Raw genomic sequence first — 25,615 nt, 5'->3', positions numbered from 1 at the left:
TGGTGGGGCATAAGGAGACAGCAGTGGGGGACTTCTTAAAAAATATGTCCAATTTAGACTGCACAGTTTGCCTTTTCTTTTCATTGTAAATCTCCCTGTAGCAAGCAAGTGCATCTTAGATCAGTCTGTCAACTTTTGCAAAACGCTCAACATTTTGATCCATTTCTTCAAACATTTGCATCCCCTTATTAATACAGGTACTCCTCGACTTACGACCTACTCGACTTATGACAACCCGGACATACGACCGCCGTGGTCGTATAAAATATTTTTCAAATTACATATTTTCTAGTAACAACGTTAGTGATCGCGCTGTGTACTGACAAATTTTTTTTTTGTAATTCCCTTTAAAATTGCTGGCAAGCGTAAAAGTGAGAGTTCTCGTGGCGCTGAGAAGAAAAAGAGACACCCATTTTAGATTTTCTATGTATTATTTTTGCTTTTTCGACTTAGGACCAATTCGACTTATGACCTGGTCGTCGGGACGGAACCCCGTCGTAAGTCGAGGAGAGACTGTAGTGGCAAATGCCTCTGCCATTTTTTTCACTGAAAACTTTTTGGGGGGGTGCAGGTTCTTTTTCTACATTTTGTCTCTCTTCTTCCTCTGCAATTTTCTGTGCATCCGGTTCAATAAGATCCTCGTTACTTAGCTCTTCTGCTACACTTTCCACCAACTGCTCAACATCTTCATTATCAATTTCTAACTCCAGCTGTTTACCCATCTGCACTATCTTGTTACTAATCTCAGAAATTGCTTCATCTTCATTAAATCCTTTGAAACTGTTCACATATCTTTTCAGGACCTTCTTCCATATTCCATTCATGCACTGACCTGTAACCTCATCCCATGCTGCAGCTATGTTCTTTGTACATTGCAAGATGTTGTATTCCTTCCAAAACTAAAGGACGTTTTCTCACCTTCAGTAGCAGCAATAGCCTGAGCGAAGGTCGTATGAAAATAATACGCTTTAAAAGCAGCAATAGCACCTTGATCCATGGGTTGGATGATAGAGGAAGTGTTAGGTGGAATGTAGACTACCTTAACATCAGGGTGCAGGTTGTCCAGGTGTGGTGGGTGTCCTGGAGCATTATCTAAAATTAATAAAATCTTGAACGCAAACCCTTGTTGCAGACACTACTCCTAGGCTCGTGGAATGAAACAACTCGGTTACCAATCCTCAAACAGTGCTAGGGCCATCCATGCTTTCTTATTACTGCGATAAAACACTGGCAGTGTGTGCTTGCTGACATTTTTAAAAGCCCTTGGGTTCTCTGAATGATATATCATGAAGTGTTTTACCTTGAAACCAGCTAAATTCCCCCCAACGGAAGTGTGATTCGGTCCTTGAATGCCTTGAATCCTGGCATGGTTTTCGCCTCTTTGTGGATGTATTTCCGTTCTGGCATGCTCTTCCAGAATACAGTAAGTCAGTTTCATCCACATTAAATATTTGCTCAGGCAAATAGTTTCCCTCCACGATGACACGATCTCGCTCCTCCTTCAAAGCTTCAGCAGCACCCACATCAGCACTTGCTGCCTCTCCACTCACCTTTACACTGTGCAAACTGTAACGTTTCTTAAACCTTTGGAACCACCCATGACTTGCTGTGAAGTTTTGGTTGCACTCATCTCCTGCCTGCTCTTTCAGGCTTTCGAAAAGGCTTCTTGCCTTAGCCTGTATGGTAAGAAGGCTTAAGGGTACACACTTTTGCAGCTGATCTTCCATCCACACCACAAGTAATTTTTCCATCTCATGAAGAGGACCTTGTCTTTTTTTCGTCATTATTGTTCCCTTTATAGGTGCTGATCCTTTCACTACCTCACGAATTCTTTCCTTGTCCTTCAAAATTGTTGATATCAGCGAGTGAGAGAAGCCAAGGTGGCGTGAAATGGTTGCTACCGTTTTTCCAACTTCATATTGCATTATTATTTTCATTTTCATCTCAAAAGTAATTGACTGTCTCCTTTTCTTATCAGCACCACGAGAACTCTCACTTTTGCGCTTGCCAGCCATTTTAAAGGGAATTAGAAACGAAAATTTTGTCAGTACACAGCGTGATCACTAACAACAACGACGGCCAAACACCAACTGAGCGGACTACGGCGTGGATGCTGTACAGTGGTCCCTCGGTTAACGAGCACAATCCGTTCCAACAGGTTGCTCGTTAACCGAAACCATTGTTTCAATGGGTTTTTGGGTAATTGGTTCCAGCTCACCGAAAATTGCCTAAATTCAACAAAAAAGGTAGAAAAGTACACTTACTTTGAGGTGTGTATGTAGAAGGCTCCTGGATGATGATGGGAATTAGAATGGGGTTGGAGGAGAAGGAAGAAGAGAAGGCATTGGGGTGGAAGAGAAGTCACCCCATGGCACCATTTCACCCATAAAATTTTAGTTATCTTGGTGTATTTTAAGATCATTTTCTTTAAATCAACACTGCACTGCATTATATATTGTCAATATGTAAAGTATATTTCAAAATGACCAATAATTTGCTTGGAAACACAGAAAAAAGCGTTTAGTTGAAGAGAGTCTCAAGCAAGATGTTACCTCCACTGAAAACAGAGAGAGACTAAACTCCTGTCTGGTGTGTTAACAGGCTGGATGGCACGCCAGAAACTAGTTTCTTTACCTTCAATTATGTTCAATAATTGTTAAAATGACTAAAAAAAATTAATATTAAACTTTTAATATTAAACTTTTAAAATTATTGAATAGTATAAACTTCTTGATATTTACTAAAATAGTAAGGAATTTAAGCCCTAAAACCGATTACTGTATTGGCTGACTAATACTACAGCTGGTGGACCGCCAAATGCAAGTGAAAACATGTTGAAATCGGCTCGTAAAAAACAAGTTAATCGAGGGATTGCTCGTTAACCGAAGTTAAGAATCTTATGGAATGTAAATCGTTAACCGAAATCTCGTTAACCGAGGCGCTCGTTAACCGAGGGACCACTGTACACTGCTAGGCGGCCCAGCCCGCGCTGTCATACGGGACGGAAACGTTTAGGTATATGACCACGGCTGTCGTATGTCCGGTTGTCGTAAGTCGAGTATGTCATAAGTCGAGGAGAGACTGTACAGTATAAAATAATATCTCAGTTAGCCGAAATCCCTCTTGACCGGAACTCTCCAATAGCCGGAATTGAAATGTGCTTGGAATTTTTCTGGAAAATTATCTCAATTCCGGGTTTGAGAACAAATTCCAAGGTTGAAAAACACGAGCTTTTTCCGGAAATTAAAAAAAAAATTAAAATACAAAATCTGCAAAATCTATCCAAATTTGTATTTCCGGGTCTGGGAGCAAATGTCAATTATGAAATAATGTGCAATTATCGAAAAATCTGAGAAAATGGCGAGAAAATCAATCCAAACGTTTTTGCTCAGGTCCAGAGGACACAGGTTCCCAGTGTTATGAAAGATATCATAATGTTTAGCTGCATCCTCACATGGTTGGTGCGTGGGTGGGAAGACCAACCACTTGGGCAACGCTAGATTTTTCTGCTCTGGGTCTATTTATAATTACTGAGTAAACTAATATTTCTTTACATCTATATACAGTATACAATACTAAAAAGGTAAAATAATACAGTAATAAATCTATATATACAATACTAAAAAGGTCAAATAATACAATAATAAGTCAATGTAATTCTGAGCTGAGCTAACGAGGCAAATGGTGAGGTGACGGAGTCAGGTGGTGAGGTGACATGCCAAGACACTTACACAGCACACACATTAACAGCACAACTAAACCATTGTCTTATAACACTTTACTTTATAATTTATATTTTAAAATTAATTGATATATGATGGCTTGATTTGGCTGCTCTTGCACTTAGACAATTTTAAATGACTAAACCAGGGCATATGGAGATGCATTATACACTAGTGATGTCATGAAGCTTCTCAACTGCAACCACAACTGCTGATCAACCACATAAATTACCACAACCTGTTCTCAAATGTACTAAGTTAATTACTAAAAATTGTATGTCTAGGGCAAACTAAGGATGTTTATACTCAAATTAATTGCTATCTTGCAAAAATTCCAGCAATGCAAGTTATATTCTGCTGAGTCAAGTCAGTGACAATTTATAAGCGAAAAAATTGTACTTCTTGCCTTTTATAACCCTTGAGTCCCTGACAACTAACTACATGTTAATCTCCCCTCCTGGCTGTCAACACCCCATCTCCCCCTCCCAGCATGGGAGGCAGATGGTGGTGGGTGACAACGATTAATGGGAAGAAGGTTGTTTTAGGCTTAAAGTTTTCTCTTATAAAATATCGCAGACTTACGTATATCTCGGCCTACAAGGCGACGGGGTGTATAAGACGGCCCCCAAAATTTCCATTTAAAAAGTAGCTTTTGAGCCCTATTTGCTGTATAAGACCGGTACCCCAAATGTGACACTTACCATTGGGAGCTTACTGACCCAGTAGTCCTTTACCAACCATCCCATTGACCAGTGCTGTTTACACATCCTTGGTTTTTTAAAATAAGGCCAATTCACATCAAGTAATGTCATCAAATGTTACCTGTTGGTGTAGTGTAAACACTAGTGACTCACTTAAAAGTCTGTTATTTAAGTTGAACTAATGTCGGTGTCGAATACAATTGTTTCATTTACTTGAAATGGATTTACCGATTTATTTGTTTATTTATTTATTTATAACATACTGTAATATATTAAACACACTGCAAGTATTTTCTTTAATTTATAAGCTTGCTTCAACCAGCTACAGTATTCTAATTCAATAGTGTTTCATTAGGATTTGAGTGAAAAAGATTACTGTACATACTTACTACATACATTTATTACACAAATATATATACCGTATATCTCGGCTTATAAGACGGAATTTGAACATTAAAAAAATCTGCCCAAAGTTAGGGGGTCGTCTAAACCACCAAGTATAAAATTCTTACCTCTTAAATATTGTGGTTTAGTGTGTACGGAGTGGTGATGGAAACATCGTAAGCCACTCACAAGGTCTTACCACTAATTATTTTATACTGAAACTTACGTTTGGCAAGCTGGATTCAAATTAAGATTACCGGTATATTAAAATAATAAAAATGTATTATAAACCTGTCTAACATACCGTAAAAGAGAATTATACCCCTGTAATAAACACAGCTATCATCACACACCCCTCCCCACCCCCCCCATTTGCCAGTGAGGAGACAAGAAAGGGAAAGTGACCGCGAGATTGGGCTATTTTTAGCCGTGGAGGTGGTCAGTAATGCATATCGGTATATTTACTGATAATAATACTTCTCCTATAAATAATTAATTTAAAATTTATTTTTTTACAAGGAATATTCAGTAAATGACTGCATTAATTCTTGAAACTACTGACAGTTAAATACAGACGCTTAAGTGACGTCACTAGTGTTTACACTACACCAGCTGGTAACATTTGATGCCATTACTTGAAGTGAATTGGCCTTATTTTAAGTAACTAACCATAAATAAATACAAAAAGTAAAAAAAAGATCAAAAGTGAGAAATAATATACTGTATGTATGTTGTGTTGTCAAAGTTAGAGGAACAATTCAAACTGCAATTGTGTGTAAATGAGGCAGAAAGTCAGGTCAGCGCTGAACCTGGGACTTGGTCACAATTTTCGTGATGCCATATGGCAGCAGGGTCTACCATTAGACAACACATTATGCTTCCAATATCTTCCCAGGCGGTAGTATCTACCTGTTTGGTAGCTGCCTACTACCTACACAATTTTTAGTAATATTACTTTGATACATGATAAATTAGACAATGAAAATAAACATCAAATTTAATTACCAAGACGCTTCCCATTGGCAGCTGTAAGAAGAGGGGGAGATGGGCTATTTATAGCCCGTCTTTGTGTCTGAAGTGACCAGTAATACCTAATGCACCATAAATAATTCATTTAACATTTATTTTTTGTACATATATTGTATATATATATATATATATATATATATATATACAAATAATTAGTAAATAAATTTCAAGTAAATGGAAAATAAGCAAACAAATATATTTACCAACCCTTCCCTCTGGCTCAGGGTGAGATGGAGGGAGATAAAGAAGGCTATTTATAGCCCGTCTTTGTGTCTGAAGTGACCAGTACCCTAATGCACCATAAATAATTCATTTAACATTTATTTTTTGTACATATATTTTGTTGTATATATATATATATATATATATATATATATATATATATATATATATATATATATATATATATATATATATATATATATATATATATATATATATATATATATATTTATATATATGTATGTATGTATGTATGTATGTATGTACAATCCGAAAGGGATGATGGATTAGTTGGAAGTGTATCCGTAAAGAAAAACAAATATTTACTTTATACGTTACGTCAATGTTTGGCAACTATAGTTTCCATCACGACAATATTCTCATTAGGCTGGGTCGGGGAGTGAAGCTCTGCTCACTACATTGAATATTATTTATCACTACGCGTCAAAGAGTACATTACAAATCATACTAGCATAAAAACACACTGAGTGATGCTCTGTAATTATCGCAATATTAAGTAACACTAACCACCGATTTCGAAGCATAACTCACGGGACAAAACATATGGGGATTGGTGGTCACACTGGATGGTGCGAGGCGGGTGAGGCGTAGTTAAGTGTAGTGGGGAGGAGCCGAGGCGTGGTTGATCGGGCCAGGCCGGGGCTTTGCGGGGCACGGAACGGCGGGGCGGGGCAGGGATGGGAGGAAGGGTGAGGAGGGTGAGGTGAGGATTAGGACAGGGAGGAGGATGTAGGTTAAAAGACATGTTAAGTTATAACAGTTAGTACAGACACCGCTTTCATCACTGAAACATTCCTTTGTCGCAAAACAAGTTTATAAATTAAAGAAAATAATTACAGTGTGTTTAATATATTACAGTATATTATAAATAAATAAATAAACAAATAATTCGGTAAATCTATTTCAAGTAAATGGAAAATAAGCAAACAAATGTTATTTACCAAGACGCTTCCCTCTGGCTCAGGGTGAGATGTAGGGGTAGATAACAAGGCTATTTATAGCCCGTCTTTGTGTCTGAAGTGGCCAGTACCCTAATGCACCATAAATAATTCATTGAACATTCATTTTTTGTACATAGTATATTCAGTACACACATATGTATATATATATATATATATATATATATATATATATATATATATATATATATATATATATATATATATATATATATATATATATATATATATATATATATATATATATATATATATGTTTGTGTAATAAATGTATGTAGTAAGTACATACCGGTAACCTTTTTCACTCAAATCCTAATGAAACACCACAATTAGAATACGGTGGTTGCTGTTGAACCACCTGTTGTATAAATAGTCGGAACACAGTCACACCACCGAGACGAGGGAACACTCCCACCACCGATCGTCTCGTGCGAAGCAAGCGTATAAATGAAAGAAAATACTTGCAGTGTGTTTAATATGTTACAGTATATTATAAATAAATAAATAAACAAATAAATCGGTAAATCCATTTCAAGTAAATGGAAAAATTTTACTCGACACCGACATTAGTTCCAGTTACCGGTAAATAGCAGACGCTTCAGTGACGTCACTAGTGTTTACACTACACCAGCGGGTATATTTGATGACATTACTTGAAGTGAATTGGCCTTATTTTAAAAAACCAAGGATGGTTGGTAAAGGACTACTGAGTCAGTGGGTAAGTGTCACATTTGGGGTACTGGTCTTATACAGCAAATAGAGCTCAAAAGCTACTTTTTAAATGGAAATTTGGGGGGGGCCGTCTTATGCACCCCGCCGCCTTATAGGCCGTGATATACGGTATATACACACAGTAGTACCCCTATTTACGCGGTCAATTGAACCCACAGGGTACCGCGGAAAGTGAAAACCGCGTAAAGTGAACAACAGAACATATGGGATTAATTCCAATCGATACTGGCCCAACCCCCAAACTCCACTTTTTCCGACACAATACCTATGTTGTATTAAAAATAACATCTAAATTTTATGATGGTATGCTCACACAATTATTATTTAAGAGAAATACAGTCGCCAGGTTAATGTCCATTCAAATAATGGACTCAAATCCCCTCCCCCCCTCTTCCCAGCTCACTAGCTCCTACCTCTGTGAGAAATGTTTGGGTGAAAACACTAGATTTTAACGTTTGGTAATAAATAATACCTCAGACTAAAGTTAGGATAATATAATTGACATTTCTGGATTCCTTGCAGGTCAGGGAATATTTTGAATGTAAACTTCATATATTTTGCACAAAAGATAAAATATTTGCTTTGTGTAAACCAAATTATTACATTAGATCTAAAATTTGTATGTCTAATGAAAAATCCCTGATGTTTATTTTCAAAATGATCATCATATTGTAAGAATTCCAGCAATGTAAATTATATTCTGGCCGGGTAATTTGTGTGAATTTTATGAGCTAAATAAAAAATTATACTTCACCCGCGTATATGAGTAGACGCACCGCGTAAAATGAATTTCCGGTTCTGGCTAGGTACCGTATAAATGTAGAATCGGCGTGGTTGGACAAGCTTGTTTCGCGAAAAAGGGAGGCTACCATTATACCTGGTAGGTGAAGCTGACCTGACATTTATGGTGATCATTAAGGACCAAACTTCGAATCCGATGACCTGAATTCGTGTTCATTATTCTCATCCTAAATTTACCACTGTAAGTAGTTTCAAGAATGTACGCAGTCATTTACTGAATATTTCTTGTAAAAAAATAAGTTTTAAATGAATTATTTATAAGAGATAAGTATTATGATCAGTAAATATACCTATATGCATTACTGACCACCTCGGACACAAAGACGGGCTAAAAATAGCCCCATCTCCTCCTCTTACAGCGGTCACTTTCCCTTTTTTGTCTCGTCACTGGCAAATGGTGGGGGCGGTGAGTGATGATAGCTGTGTTTATTACAGAGGTATATTGTTCTTTTACGGTATGTTAGACAGGTTTATAATACATTTTTATTATTTTAATATACCGGTAATCTTATTTTTAATCCAGCTTCCCAATCTTTCAAAGCCGGAAGAAATCCCCATTCCAGGAATTTTCTGGGTATCGGTAAAATTTTCTCGGAAGTTACAAAAATTGCGCATTACATCATCTCTCAAACCTAGAAAGAACTCCCCCATCCCCGGAATATTTCCGGATACCGGAATTTTCTCAAAAATTTCGAGAATTATGCATTATTTCATCTCTCAAAGTCGGAAAAAATCTCCCATTCCCGGAATTTTAAGGGTACCAGAAAATTTTTCTCGGAATTTGTGGAAAATGCACCTGATTTTCGCCTTTCAAACCTGAAAAAAATTCCCCCAATCACAGAATTTTCCCGAATTTTCCGGGTACCAGGAAAATTTTCTCTGAATTTTCTAGAAAAAAGCCCCTTAGAAAATCGTTTCCAAAGCCAGTATTTTCTGAAAAATTCCAGCTTTGGGAATGATTTACCGAGAAAATTTCAATTCCGCCTATTGGGGAGTTCCGGTTAAGAGGATTTCCGAGTAATGGAGATATTATTACTGATTACCCTTTCCCCTTTACTGTCAGCCTCAAATCATATTCAAATTCAAATCATTTATTGACAATCAGCCTCAAATGAGGGGTACATGATAAAACAGTGCTCTGAGGGTCACAGAGCAAGCACTGCCACACATGAAACCAGCTGATGAACTGCCAGACTTAGACTTAGTTGATGACTCTTTACGAGAGAATACAGTCTCTCCTCGACTTACGACAGCCCAGACTTAAGACGGTCATTGTCGTTATATTATATTAAAATACTGTATTTTACTTTATTTTCGAGTCCAGACGCGTGGTCGTAATGTCTAACGTCGTCTTACGATAACTTCGGCTGGCACGCTGCCGCGTGTGTACAGCATCCACGTCGTATCCCGCTCAGTTTGTGTATTAAAAACGTAAAAGTTTTACAATTATTACCTGTACTATGGAGGAGAGACTGTTCACGGAATGGGATATTAAAAAAAGTGCATCCTTGATGTATTTTGTTTTTTTACAGTACAGTTGTACCCCACTTAATGCGGTCAATAGAACCCAGAGGGTCCCGTGTTAAGTGAAATCCGCGTTAAGTGAACAACAGAACATATGGGATTAATTCCAATAGAAACCAGCCCGACCCCCAAACTCCACTTTTTGAAGACACATAACTATGTTGTAGTAAAAATAACATCTTAATTTTATGATGGTACATGCACACAATTAATACTTAAGAGAAGTAGAGAAATACAGTCGCCAAGTTAATGTCCATTCAAATAATGGACTCGACTCCCTCCCCCTCTTCTCACACTGCTAAATTTTAATAAATAATACCTCAAACTAAAGTTAGGATAATACAATTGACATTGCTGGATTCCTTGTAAAACCAGGAATATTTTGAATATAAATGTCATATATTTTGCACAAAAGATAACATATTTACTAGAGAAAACATTTTATCTAAAATTTGTATGTCTAATGCAAAATATATGATGTTTATTTTAAAAATGATCACCAAATTATAAGAATTCCAGCAATGTAAATTATATTCTGGCCGGGTAATTTGTATGAATTTTATGAGCTAAAACAAATATCTTCAGTTAATAAAAAAAAAAATATTCTTCAGGACACTATCTGTCAACCAAAGTACCCCACCTTGCCTCCCCCCTCTTCCAACCGCGCGGTCAGTCCCAACCCTCCCCCCCACCTCCCACCAATCCTCCCTTCAAGAGAAGAGTGGGTGAAAAAAATAAATTTTAACATTTTGTATTAAATAATACCTCAGATTAAAGTTAGGATAATATAATTGACATTGCTGGATTCCTTGTAAGACCAGGAATATTTTGAATATAAATGTCATATATTTTGCACAAAAGATAACATATTTACTAGAGAAAACATTTTATCTAAAATTTGTATGTCTAATGCAAAATATATGATGTATATATTCAAAATGATCATCAAATTATAAGAATTCCAGCAATGTAAATTATATTCTGACCGGGTAATTTGTATGAATTTTATGAGCTAAAACAAATATCTTCAGTTAATAAAAAAAAAATATATTCTTCACGGGGTAACAGATGGTCGGTCGGTCCTCTCTCCCCCCCCCACCAACCGTCCCAAGGAGATGTGTGGGAAAACCACTAAATTTTAATAAATAATACCTCAAACTAAAGTTAGGATAATATAATTGACATTGCTGAATTCCTTGTAAGACCAGGAATATTTTGAATATAAATGTCATATATTTTGCACAAAAGATAACATATTTACTAGAGAAAACATTTTATCTAAAATTTGTATGTCTAATGCAAAATATATGATGTTTATATTCAAAATGATCACCAAATTATAAGAATTCCAGCAATGTAAATTATACTCTGGCCGGGTAATTTGTATGAATTTTATGAGCTAAAACAGGCAGTCAGGCAGGGTGGCGGGTGGGGCAAATCTAAAAATAGCGTCTCGAGCCGGACACTCACCGCGTATATGTGGAAAAAATCCGTGTTAAGTGAAAGTTCAGCTCTGGCGAGGCACCGCGTATATGATAAAAAGCGTTAAGTGAAACTGCGTTAGGCGGGGTAATACTGTATTTTAAAAAAATGTTGGTTTTCTGAGAGTTCTTGATACCATAACCTGATTTTCAGGTTTCTAGGCCATAAATGATAAAAAAAAAAATTGTTGCTCTATTTTAATGCTCATCCATATTGGTCCACGAAGGTAAATTTCATATTCTTTTTACAGGTGCTGCTTTTGTTGTAGGAACTCCTGGGAGACTGAGGGAGGCTCTGACAAGCTTTGACAACACCCGACTTCCAGTACACAACTTAAGGATTCTAATTTTAGATGAAGCTGATCGTCTGCTGGATAATGGCTCACACACTCAGCATGTGCATAAAATCTTTTCTGCTCTTCCACAAGGTATTCATGATTTTATTCCAGTTTGATATTATGAATTTTTTTATACATATATGAGGCTATGTGTACCATAAGTTTGTAACCGCCAAAAAAAGAAAAACACCAGAAAACGTAGTTAAAGTTTCGGACCATAGTCCGAAGCCCAGGGGTTAAACATGTGATACCTGTAAGTGATGTCCCCATTAGCCGGAACAATTGTTGCAGAGCACTTCCAGGGATAAGAGATTTCCGGCTAACCAGACGACTTTCTCAAACCCAGAAAAATTCATTATCCCCGGAATCTTTTCGGGATACTGGGAAAAGTTTCCGAGTGTCTAAACTAGACATCATGCACAGACGGGCACTCGCCCACTTCCCCAGAATGTTTCTGGGTGCTGGGTATGTTTTCCTTGAGTCTAAACTACTGGAGTCCGTAAATGCAGTTCTAATTAAGCTAGAAACTCCATTTCTTCACTATAATAATCCATGAATGAAACTGTGTGTTACAGCAAAGACTGTTATTTTTCACTTCCATGGAGCTGTCGGGGATTACTGGGTCTTGTGTAACTAACCTGACCTGACTCAATGTCAGGTGGAGGTAGGGTGGGGGATATGTATTTCTCATATTACTGACCTTCTGAAGGAATGTCAGGTCACCCTTTCTTGGTTGGGGGATTAGTGGGTCTCATGACCTGAAGACGTCTTGAATAAACATAAAACCTAAAGTATTTATTAGGGAGATTGTGATAAGTATAAGTATAAATGAGCAAAGTTGCATCTCTTCAACATTACGTACCGTAGTAGGTACAGGGTAGTAGGTAGCTACCAAACAAGGAGGTACTACTGCCTGGGAAGATATTGGAAGCATAATGTATTGTCTAATGGTAGACCCTGCTGCCATATGGCATCACAAAAATTGTGACCAAGTCCCAGGTTGCTGATCTGACTTTCTGCCTCAATTACACACAATTGTAGGGTCTCAATTGTTTCTCTTACTATTGACAACAACAGCATACATATATTGTTTCTCACTTTTGATCTTATTATTATTATTATTAATATTATTACAGTGTTATTATTATTATTATTATTATTATTATTATTATTATTGTTATCATTATTATTATTACAGTATTATTATTATTATTATTATTATTATTATTATTATTATTATTATTATTATTATTATTATTATTATTATTATTATTATTATTATTATTATTATTATTATTATTATTATTATTATTATTATTATTATTATTACCCCAGGCCCTGATGTGGGCCAGTGACCTGTGCCCAGGTGGTCTAATCCCTGTAAAAAACAAAAACATTTTAAAATATGGAGTGAGAAAGCAGAAAGGTGTGAGTAATTAGAGAGATGGAGTGGAAATGAGTGTTGCCAAGCGCTCCTCAACAGTTGATATTTAACTCACTACCATGCAGTGACACACACAAATGTGTCATACAATAAGACCTTCACTCCTCATGCTTGTTGTCCTAATTACCTTGTTGGAGTGTGTGGGTGGTTGTTGGAGTGTGTGGGTGGTGGAGTGTGTGGGTGGTTGTTGGAGTGTGTGGGTGGTTGCTGGAGTGTGTGGGTGGTTGCTGGAGTGTGTGGGTGGTGGATTGTGTGGGTGGTTGTTGGAGTGTGTGGGTGGTTGTTGGAGTGTGTGGGTGGTTGTTGGAGTGTGTGTGGGTGTGTGTGATAAACGGTTTATTAATAGAGTTGCAGCCGGTGGCTGAAAATATACAAACTTACATGTGATTTGGACATAATAATATGCGTTGAATACATTTACAAGGCTGTGCAGTGCATAAATCAGGAGTTGTTTATTATTTTAACAATAGATGGGATGGTGCTATTCTTTATATCTATCAGTGCGGACTCTTATGGGATGAATTTTGTTGTAGTGGCGGACTGCGTGAGGTGGGCGGGGGACTGCCGGTGGCAGGAGGTGGTGTTGACAAGGATGGTGCAGTAGTCCACTGCCAAACCTTGCTAATGCTTGGTGGAGGAGGTCACTGAGGGATGGCATTTCCAGGGTGGAGAAAGCGTTGTTGTAGCCTGGAGTAGTCTGCACCGAGCATGATTCTGCAGGCCCTTTTCTGTACCTTCTCCAGCTGACGTTGTTGGGTAGAGTTGAGAGAAGACGACCAGGCTGGTGACGCATACGTTAGTTTGGGGAGAATAACGGCGTTGTAGATAGTCCTCAGCTCTGGCGTGGGTGCCCCAAGTGACTTAAGTCATCGTAGCATGTAGAGTCGGTACGAGGCTGCCTTGATTGTGTTGTTTATATGGGCCTTCCAGTCCAGTTTGTGGTCTATGGTAACACCCAGGAGTTTGGCAGACTGCACTAACTGGAGAGGATGGGCACCCACTGTGACTGCTGGAGCTTGCACTGGAGTGGTGGCGGTATTGATGTGCATGACTACGGTTTTGGTGTGGTTGATGGTGACCTTGTTCTCAGTAGTCCATGCCTGTAGCCTGTCCAGGGTGCCTTGTAGCGATGAGTAGTCCAGTGAGGTGTTGTCCACTGTAACCCCCACAGTGCAGTCATCCACGTACTTCCACTTGTGAGGAGTGTCCGATAGAGCGTCGTTGATCAGGATCAGGAAGTACAGTGGTCCCATCTTGGTCCCCTGGGGAACACTGCAGGTGAGGTGTTGGAATGTGGAGACAGAACCCTGGTACCTCACTGCCTGACGACGTTCACTCAAGAAATCAGTGAGCCATGAGACCAGGTTGGTGGGCAGCCCTAGTGTGTGTGTGTGTGTGTGTGTGTGTGTGCGTGTGTGCGCGCATATGCTTGCCTGCCTTTTTGGGGGGTGAGGGTCATGTGGTCACTTTTCTCCCTCCCCTTCCTCACTCAAGTATGGCTAATTGTGATAGCACAATGATCGTTATTAAATTCTCTCCGAGACATTTCCAATAAGATATCCGTAAACCAAATATTTCTATATACTGTAATATAATGATGAGAATTCTATTCTTTTATGAAAAAAACAAAAACATAAGAAATGTTGATACCGGAGTCAATAAAATCAGTTTTAATCTCATTAGACACACCATTTTTTATCAAAATATTCCTGAATACTTCATCTAAATGTTTGGTAAAATAAATGTATTTACAAAAAAAAGAAGAAGCTCTATATGATTTGGGCATGAATAGAGCTGTTACAGCAAAGAAAGTGTGGTATTATTTTCCCAAGAGTAACAATGCAACTCGTGTGAGCTGTAGTTATTAACGCAAACACCACTGTACAAGTACAATATTGTTCATACTGTAAACATAATAATGTATACTACTGCATATACTGTATTGTACTCACCAGCAGATCCTGACAACCTTAGCCTCAAGTAGGCAGACATTTCACTCAGCTGACTATAATACATAACTGTAATCATTGAATTGAATTGTAACAGTCATGTCTTAACACTTGTTTTGGAGGTTGGGTGGGAGATTATTGGGTCATGTTACTAACCTGACATGATGCAATGTCAGTTCACCCATTGTTGGGTGGGGGATTAGTGGGTCTTGACCTGAAGATGTCTTCAATGATATATTTTTACTTATGAGGTATATACATAGTACTGTACTGTATTGTTTATGAAGGATACAGGTATTAATATGCACAGATTATTACAGTAATGTAACATTACTAATTAATGAAAAACAATTAAACAATAGTGTATCATGAATGAGGCAGTATTTGCTGACAAACAATCAGTGAGAGCTGACCCTTTGTGGGTGGTGGGGGGGTGAGCAGAGCAGTCACATTCCAATGGACTGCTCTCTCCCTACCTCTATGAGACGTTTCCAATATAATATCCAGAAATGACAAGCTGAATAATTAGTTAAAAATAATTTCATGTAAATCCACAATGAAAACGTGGATAAGATAAATCTTGATAAAATCACACGGGAAAATGGAAACAACGGAGTACCTTAGCTTTCGTCTTTATTCAAGACATCTTCAGAGGCAACTGGATTACATGGACAGAGAGAGGCTTAAATATACAGGGTGACCTAAAAACATGAGGTCAGGTCATAATGATGACATCCACTAATCCCCACACCAACACACACGTAGAGGAGCTTAAGAGAAGGGTGATGACGTGACTAGACAGGTCAGGTCAGAAAAAAGGGACCCACAAAATAACTATCATACATCAAGATCAAAGGTTTTCAAAGCATTTTTAACCTTGGGCCACTGACAAATAAATTTATGTAACATATTATCAGTTTTGAACCGCTTCCGGTTTCACGTTATGCGTTTCCACGTTTACGCGGTACCCTGCCGAACACAGAATGCTCACTTTACGCGGTGCGTGTACCCTTTTACGCGGAGAGCGGCTGGCGGTCCTCTCGAAGCGCGCCATTTTTGGATTCAAACCTCCCACCATCTCTCCCGCCATCCCGCCATGTTGGGGAAGCGGCGCGAGTAGGTTGCGCAGTGTATGTCTTTGTTGCGTTATCGGTGACGTCATGTGACGTATCGGACTGTGATTGGGCGAAGCATCCTTACCTCCCTCCCCCGCTAGCTGTGATTGGTTTAATGTACTATGACTTGCCCCGCCGCGGGAGCGTTCAAGCCCCTTGACCTACCCACGTCAGTTACACCCCTCCCGGATACACTGTGTATATCGGTGTCCATTGTTCCATAAGAATGGCTTCCACCGGACCACCACCACAAAGAAACCTTGCATTACCTGGACCCAGCCGCCCTAAGCCAAAGAAGATACGACGTTCCCTAAGCTACGAAATTAAATACAAGATCATCCAAGAGTTGGAGAAAGGAACAAGACAGGTTGATCTCGCGCGCCAACATGGTGTTAACGAATCTACGATCCGGACAATTAAGAAGGATGCAGCCAAGATAAAGGAGCCCATGAACATCACAAAGTCTACAGGTGCTTCTATGATCAAGTACAGCTAGACCCCGACTTACGACGGGGTTAGGGACCCAAATCCAGGTCGTAAGTCCGAATGGTCGTAAGTCCGACATAGATTTAAAAAAAAAAATCAATGTTTTTTTTTAAATAAAAAATCTACAATGAAATACAGTACATTAAAAGTAATAAATAATGAGGAATGGATACAGTACAGTGAAAGTAATAAATAATGAGGAATGGATACAGTGTGACTGAGCACTTACCTTTAATGTAGTCAGCTGAATGCACATGGGGTCCCCATAATTTTCTAATTATACATGGAGACTACATTAACTGGAAATGTTTCGGTATAGAAAATGCGTGCATCATTTGAAAAAAAAAAATGGTCACAACTGCGGCTTTCGTAAGTCCCGACGGTCGTAAGTCCAAGTAGTCGTAAGTCGGGGACTTCCTGTATTGCCACAACCAGGTGCTTCTCAAGACGGAGAAATTACTTGTGAGCTACTTGATTCGTCAGGCACGACGGAACATGGCGGTGGACACGCGCTCAGTTAAGGAGTACGCACGTGAACTGTATGCTGCAGTGTCACGTAAGATGGGAATTGCAGAGCCCAAACCCTTCGATGCTTCCTCTGGATGGTTGCAGAGATTTAAGAAGAGGAACAAGATCACCAACATTAACATCGGAGGTGAAGAAGCTAGTGCTGGCTGTGTTGCGGCTAGGGATTTTCCTCCGTTTTTACGTGAGATTATGGAGTAGGGACAGTACAGTCAACCCTCACTTTACGCGGTCCCACTTTACGCGTTTCCACGTTTACGCGGTACCCTGCCGAACACGGAATGCTCACATTCCGCGGTGTGTGTACCCTTTTACGCGGAGAGCGGCGCGAGCAGGGTGCGCACAAGGTAGCCCAGTCATCAAAACATTACCAAGTTCTTCACCCGCCACCCACCACAGCCGGCCCAAGTCAGTGATAGTGATAATGATAGTGAGGATATGGACTTATATGGACTTTGAGGGGTTTGACAAAGATGCCCTGCAAGCCTCTGTGGTGGATAGTGATACAGTTGATACAAGTGATACAGGTGAGGGCCAATAATCTGCCCTCTGCCTCGGAACCAACCCCCCCATCCCCGTGTGCCCAGCCATCTTTTCCACTAATGTAAGTGTTAAAAAACCTAATATTATTGATATTTCTCTTAATTATTAATTGTGTGTGCATACCATCATAAAAATAAGAAGTTATTTTTACTACAACGTAGGTATTGTGTCTGAAAAAGAGGAGTTTGGGGGTCGGCCCGGTCTCTATTTCAATTAATCCCATATGTTATGTTGTTCACTTTACGCGGGCCGCCGTGGGTTCAATTGACCGCGTAAAGTGAGGGTTCACTGTACACCGACAACCAGGTGTTTAACGTGGACGAATCTGGTCTTTTTTGGAAAAAGCTACCTTCCAAGACCTTCGGTGTGAAGAATGCCAGCAGGTGTTGGGGCCGGAAGTTGCAGGAGTGCATCACCGTCCTGTTTACCACCAATGCCTCTGGTACCTGTAAGCTCAAGTTATCGGTGATGCACACAGCACGCAAGCCGCACGCAAGCCGCACGCAAGCCGCACACCTACAAGAGCATGGACATAACCAAGCTAAATGTCCACTGGCTGACCGCACGTAAGGCGTGGATGTTCTCTACTCTGTCCCTCTCCTGGTTTGATGACTTTCGTTCCCGACGTGAAGAAATTCTGTGAGCAACAGAATGTTCCATTCAACATTTTGTTGCTGCTAGACAACGCACCGGGACACTCGCCCCTACTGTTAGATCATCACCCCAACGTAAAAGTGGTCTTCCTTCCTCCCAACACTACGTCATTAATACAGCCCATGGACCAAGAATTGATCTGTAATGTGAAAGCTGCATTCTCTGCTAAGAAATTTAAGCTCCTGAACGACTACACCAACACCAAGGATGAGTTGCGTAACCTGGATGACACCGTTAGCAAGAGCGACGAGGAACAACAGTTGGCAGAGCAAGAAGTACTTGTGAAACAGTTTTGGAGAAAATTCAACGTCAAGAAAGCTGTGGACTTTTTGGTGGAGGCATGGGATCAGCTGTCTGTAGCAACAGTTCGTCACGCATGGAGACATGTGTTGCAAGGTATCCCAGGTGGGAGGCAGAGTCAACCTGTGACTAGTGAGGTTCAGACTGTTGCAGTAGCAGTGGACCTTGCCAGAGAAGCTGCGCAGAGTGTTACAGCTGCAGGCTTCTCTGAGACCACCAACGACGACATCCTGGAGGTGATAAGGGATCCTGATGTGACTGCCGACGAGATGTTAGATAATGATGACGTCAGTGAAGAGGCAGGTGGTGCGTCAACCCAAGAAGAATGCAAGTTATCGCATAGTAATGTAAGGGGTGCCATCGAGTGTGTTGAAAAACTCAAGTTCCTCCTTTCCGACGATCCTGACGATAACCGGTATGAAGTCTTCACTACCCAGCTGTTGCAGACTATGGAGCCCTACATCAAGGTGTATCACGACAACATCAACACCAGCCGCCAGCAAAGCATTACCGAGTTCTTCGCCTGCAACCCACCACAGCCAGCCCAAGCCAGTGACAGAGACAGAGACAGTGATGGTGACTTTGAGGGATTTGTCAGGGAGGCACTAATAAGTGTGGATGACAGTGATGAAGACTCACCTGAGGGCCAGTAGCCTGCCCTCTGCCTCGGAACCAGCCTCCATTCCCGTACGCCGACCCATCTCTTTTACTAACGTAAGTGTTAACCCTTACCTTGTTTTTTTCTAACCTAACCTACAGTATATTATTAGCTTATTGATTGTTCCCTTCTATACTATGTGTGTGTGCATACCATCATAAAGTTAAGATGTTATTTTTACTAAAACGTACGTATTGTGTCGGGAAAAAGTGGAGTTTGGGGGTCGGCCCGGTCTCTATTTCAATTAATCCCATATGTTATGTTGTTAACTTTAATAGTTTCTCGCTTTACGCAGGCCGCCGTGGGTTCAATTGACTGCATAAAGTGAGGGTTCACTGTATATGAAGGGTACTGGTATTAATAAGCTCAAATTATTACTGTTTCTATCCCCAACTCTCTATGTACAGAACTAAACAAAGAATTTATTTGAAATACCCGGTACTCTGTAACATACCATAATATCCTGACCATAATTTTGAGCAGCATATTACTATACTCATTTTGTACTCAAATGTATTACCTGTGTGCTAAAGGACTAAAATTTTATCGCTTGTGCAAACTATGAGATATTTTTCCTCATTTTTGTCGCTATCTTGCAAGGATTCTAGTAATGCAAGTTATATCCTGCAAAGTCATTATGATATTTTATAGAAATCTTTAAGCCTAAAACAACCTACATCCACCCCACCTGCCTCCCTTGCTGGCTGGAAGGAGGAGGGAGGTGGACGTGGGGTCTTGACAGCCAGGAGGGGATATTAATGCATGCTGTACTGCATAGTTGTCAGGGACTCAAGGATTATAAAAGGCAGGTGGTTTAATTTTTTTACTTATAAAATGTCGCTGACTTGATTTCGGAGAATATAAATTGCATTCCTGGAATTCTTGCAAGATCATTTTAGTAATTAACTTAATACATTTGAGAACAGGTTGTGATGATTTAGGTGGTTGCTTAGCAATTGTGGTTGCAGTTGCGAAGCTTCGTGACATCACTAGTATATAATGTGTCTCCATATGCCCTGGTTTATTCATTGATTAGTTGTTTAAGTGCAAAAGTAGCCCTGTCAAGCCATCATATATCAATTAATTTTAAAATAGAAATTATAAAGTATAGTGTTATAAGACAATGGTTTAGTAGATGCAATCTTTCATAATTCCGGGAACCCTTGCCCTCAGGACCTGAGCAAAAAGGTTTAAAGTGATTTTCTCATAAGTTTCTTAGATTTTCTGGTAATTGTGCTTTATTTTATAATCGATATTTGTTCCTAGACCCAAAAATAAAAATTTGGACAGATTTTCCCCCCAAAAAATTAATTTTCAGAAAATGCTCCTGATTTTCAACCTCAGAATTTTTTTCCCAAACCTGGGATTTAGGGAATTTATCCAGAAAAATTCAGAGCATATTTCAATTCCGGCTATTGAAGAGTTCCACGTTTGAGGGATTCTGGCTTATGGAGATATTACTACAGTATCTCGTGTGTCAGTGAGTTTGGCAGAATGATGGCCATCATTAATGCAAAATTTTTTTTATTGTAAATAGGGAGGTGGTCTTAAAACATCACCATCATTTAAGCGAAATATCGTAATTGGAGAGATCATAAATTGAGGTTTACCTGTACAGGTTGTACCTCTCTAGTCCGGCAACCTCGGGACCTGACCGGTGACGGACCATGGAAATTGCCCGACCATGGAAATTCACCCTTTTCCTGGATAGATAGTGACTTGTGCTTATGCATGGAAGCACTAGCACCACTTTCTCTGCATCATGGTCTCTTTGAAGACATATTGAAGGGTTAAATGTCGTATAGTAGCTTCTCAAATTTCGCGAGTTTTTAATTCTTAACGTATTTTATTGGAACACACAAAAAAATAAATACAGTATTACCCCGCCTAACGCGGTTTCACTTAGCGCGTTTTCGCATATACGCGGTGCCTTGCCAGAGCTGAACTTTCACTTAACACGGATTTTTTCCACATATACGCGGTGAGTGTCCGGCTCGAGATGCTATTTTTAGATTTTGCCCACGCGCCACGCGCCACCCGCCCGCCCGCCTGCCTGCCTCTCCCTCCTCCTCCCTCCGCTTGGGCAAGCCGCGCGGTAAGGTTGCGCAGTGTGTGTCTTTGTTGCGTTATCACTGACGTCATATGACGTATCGGACTGTGATTGGCCATGCATCCCTACCCCCCTCTGCTGCTAGCTGTAATTGGCTTAAAGTATTATGACGTGACCACCCCGGGGAGGGAGGGAGGGAGGGAGGGAGGAGAGACGACGCTTGACCTAGCCGCGGCAGTTTCATCCCTCAAGGCCACCCCGTGTTAACGCGCATCCATTGTTCCGTAAAATGGCTTCCGCCGGACCACCATCGCCCCCAGAGAGAGACCTTTCCTTACCTGGACCCAGCGGCACTAAGCCAAAGAAGACACGACGTTCATTAAGCTACGAGGTGAAGTACCAAATTGTTCAAGATTTGGAGAAAGGAAGACGGCAAGTTGATCTCGCGCGCCAGCATGGCGTCAACGAATCTACGATTCGTACGATCAAGAAGGATGCAGCCAAGATCAAAGAGCACATGAAAATCACAAAGTCTGCAGGTGCTTCATCTATCAGGTATTGCCAGAACAGGGTGCTGGCAAAAGTGGAAAATTTGCTGGTGAGTTATTTGGTGCGTCAGGCGCGACGCAACATGGCGGTGGACACGCGCTCAGTGCAGGAGTACGCACGTGAGCTATACGCAGCAGTGACACGTAAACTGGGAATTGCAGAGCCCAAACCCTTCAATGCTTCCTCTGGTTGGCTGCATAGGTTTAAGAAGAGGAACAAGATCACCAACATCAACATTGGTGGTGAGGAAGCGAGTGCTGACCGTGTGGCGGCTAGAGATTTTCCTCCGTTTTTACGTGAGATTATGGAGGAAGGACAGTACAGTGACGACCAGGTGTTTAACATGGACGAATCTGGTCTTTTCTGGAAAAAGTTACCTTCCAAGACCTTCGTTGTCCAGTCTGCCAGCAAGGTAAGGGGTCGGAAGTTGCAGAAGGAACGCATCACCGTCCTGTTTACCACCAATGCCTCCGGTACCTGTAAACCAAAGTTATCGGTGATTCACAAAGCCCGCAAGCCGCACGCCTACAAGAATATGGACATGAACAAGCTTAATGTCCACTGGCTAACCGCACGTAAGGCGTGGATGTCCTCTTCTCTGTCCCTCTTCTGGTTTGACAACTGTTTTGTTCCTGACGTGCAGAAATTCTGCGAGCAACAGAATGTTCCATTCAATATTTTGTTGCTCCTTGACAACGCACCTGGACACTCGCCCCTACTTATGGATCGTCACCCCAACGTAAAAGTGGTCTTCCTTCCTCCCAACACTACGTCATTAATCCAGCCCATGGACCAGGAGTTGATCTGCAATGTGAAAGCTGCGTACTCTGCAAAGAAGTTCAAGCTCCTGAACGACTCTACCAACACCAAGGATGAGTTGCGTAAGCTGGGTGACACCGACAGCGAGAGCAAAAGCGACGAGGACAAGGAACAAGAGGCGGTGACTCAAGAACTTCTCGTCAAACAATTTTGGAAGAAGTTTAACGTTAAACAAGCTGTAGACTTCTTGGTGGAGGCATGGGATCTGCTGACTATTGCTACGATTCGTCACGCATGGAGACATGTGTTGCATGGCATACCAGGTGAGAGGAGGAGTGAACCTGTGACTGGTCAGGTTCAGACTGTTGCAGTAGCAGTGGACCTTGCCAGAGAAGCTGCGCTCAATATTACAGCTGAAGGCTTCTCCGAGACCACCAACGAAGACATCCTGGAGGTGATCAAAGATCCTGAAGTGACTGCCGACGAGATGTTGGAAAAAGAACACGCCAGTGAAGAGGAGGAAGAAGGTGCGTCATTCTCCGAAGAACCTAGTTTAAGTCATAGTGATATTAAGTGTGTCATAGAGTTTACAGAAAAAATTAAGTCCGTCCTTTCCCGCGACAATGACGATGAACGCTATGAAGTCTTCCATACCCGACTGGTGCAGGCTATGGAGCCGTACATCAAGGTGTATCACGACAACATCAACACCAGCCGTCAGCAAAGCATAACCGAGTTCTTCGCCCGCAACCCACCACAGCCAGCCCAAGCCAGTGATAGTGAAAGTGAAGTTGACTTTGAGGGATTTGTCAGGGAAGCCCTGACAACTGTAAGTGACAGTGATGTTGATTCACCTAGTAATGGTGATTCACCTGAGGGCCAGTAATCTGCCCTCTGCCTCGGAACCAGCCTCCATCCCCGTATGCCGACCCATCTCTTCTACTACCGTAAGTGTTCCACAAAATTTTTCGTTTTTTAACCTATTCTTTATTTTTCCTATGTTAACCTTTATCTTTCCTAACCTAACCTCTTCTATATTACTTGTTTTTTCATACCATCATAAAGTTAAGATAGAATTTTTACTACAACATAGTTATGTGTCGTCAAAAAGTGGAGTTTGGGGGTCGGGCTGGGTTCTATTGGAATTAATCCCATATGTTCTGTTGTTCACTTAACGCGGATTTCACTTAACGCGGGACCCTCTGGGTTCAATTGACCGCGTTAAGTGGGGTACAACTGTAAATAAAATTTTGACGGCGGAAACTTGAATTTCGACGGTTTGAACGGCCCGCCAACGTGCAGACGACGTGCATAATCGTGTAAACAGCGTCATTTCTCTTATGTACAAAAGATTCATTATTGTTTATTACTGAATGTCTTTTTTATTGAATTAATGTTTATGTGTGCAAAATGAGCAATACAATTCATTAATAATACGTAGAATATTAAAACACACGAGGAAATGACACAGCATTGCATTGTATTCGTTGATTACAAAACCAGTGACTGACTGGTTCTACATATAAAACTGAAGAAAATAAGACCTTGGTTGTAGCTGTAGTAAAATTAATATGGTTGTTTTAAGTAATGTTATTAATGTTAATAAATGGAACAATAGAAGTAGCTAACGATAATGGTAAAGAAAAAAGAGAGATCGCATATGTGAGTGCGCACACGTGAAAACATATCATTACTTTACATAAGAATATGAAAGCAACACTTATTTACTGTTCATATATATTTTAATTAATGTTTCTGAATTTGTTTTTATTGAATTAATGTACGTGTGTGCAAAATTAACAATACAATTTATTAATAATACGTGGAATATTAGAGGAGACGAGACGGCTGCCGGCATTGTTTATGTTAAAGCTTACGAAACCAGTGACTGATTGGTTCTACATATAAAACTGAAGAAAATAAGACCCTGAGTTTAGCTGTAGTAAAATTAATGTAAAAAAATGAATATGGTTGCTTGAAGTACCTGTAATGTTATTTAATGTTAATAAATGGAACAATATAAGTAGCTAACCATTAATGGTAAAAAAAAAAAAAGTGAGACTGCTCGTATGTAAGTGCGCACATGTGAAAATATATCGTCATTACTCTACATAAGAATATGAAAGCAACACTTATTTACTGCTCATATATATTGAAGGGTTAAATGTTGTACTCTGTATAGACAAGCAGTGAGAGAGAGAGAGAGAGCAGCCGAACTGCCGGATGTAAACAAACCTTAATTTCCCGCGGCTTTTTTTTTTTATTAAGGGGATTAGCCCACCCGGGCATAGGTCACTGACCCACATTGGGGCCTGAGGGGCAAAAATTTAATACTCCTGTAATAATAATAATAATAATAATTAGATAAGTAAAAAAAAAAAAAAGCTGCCTATCTACCTATTGGACAAACTAAAATCGTTCCGGACCACGGGAGTTTCCGGACCACAGAATGCCGGACTAGAGAGGTACAACCTGTATTGGCAAACTGTTAAAACCTAAGAGAGTTCTACAAAGTTTTGGTCCCAAAGGGCTCCAGAGGATTTTAATTTGCCACTGATTTGAAATGGTTGAGAGATAAAGTATTAATCACCTCTCTTTAATCCTCAGAGCATTTCTTACATTCCAAAGGATGGAGTTTTTAATTTTTTTCAAGAATGGTATCCTGTTTC

The 25,615-nt window shown here is 40.1% G+C and overlaps 1 protein-coding gene across 4 annotated transcripts in view; it reads left to right on the top strand.

Annotated features, from left to right (window-relative positions):
• Nucleotides 1-25,615, top strand: part of LOC121872727 (ATP-dependent RNA helicase has-1-like) — a 163,108-nt gene that overhangs the window by 33,276 nt on the left and 104,217 nt on the right. For all 4 annotated transcript variants that reach the window (XM_042375744.1, XM_042375745.1, XM_042375742.1 and 1 more), the window contains exon 4: nucleotides 11,828-12,004. In XM_042375744.1, coding sequence (XP_042231678.1) covers nucleotides 11,828-12,004 — 177 coding nt within the window. The remainder of the gene's footprint in view (nucleotides 1-11,827; nucleotides 12,005-25,615) is intronic.

This window comes from Homarus americanus, unplaced genomic scaffold (assembly GCF_018991925.1).
Source record: "Homarus americanus isolate GMGI-L3 unplaced genomic scaffold, GMGI_Hamer_2.0 scaffold39155, whole genome shotgun sequence".
Lineage (NCBI taxonomy): Eukaryota > Metazoa > Arthropoda > Malacostraca > Decapoda > Nephropidae > Homarus > Homarus americanus.
This window is presented reverse-complemented; position numbering and strand designations above follow the sequence as displayed.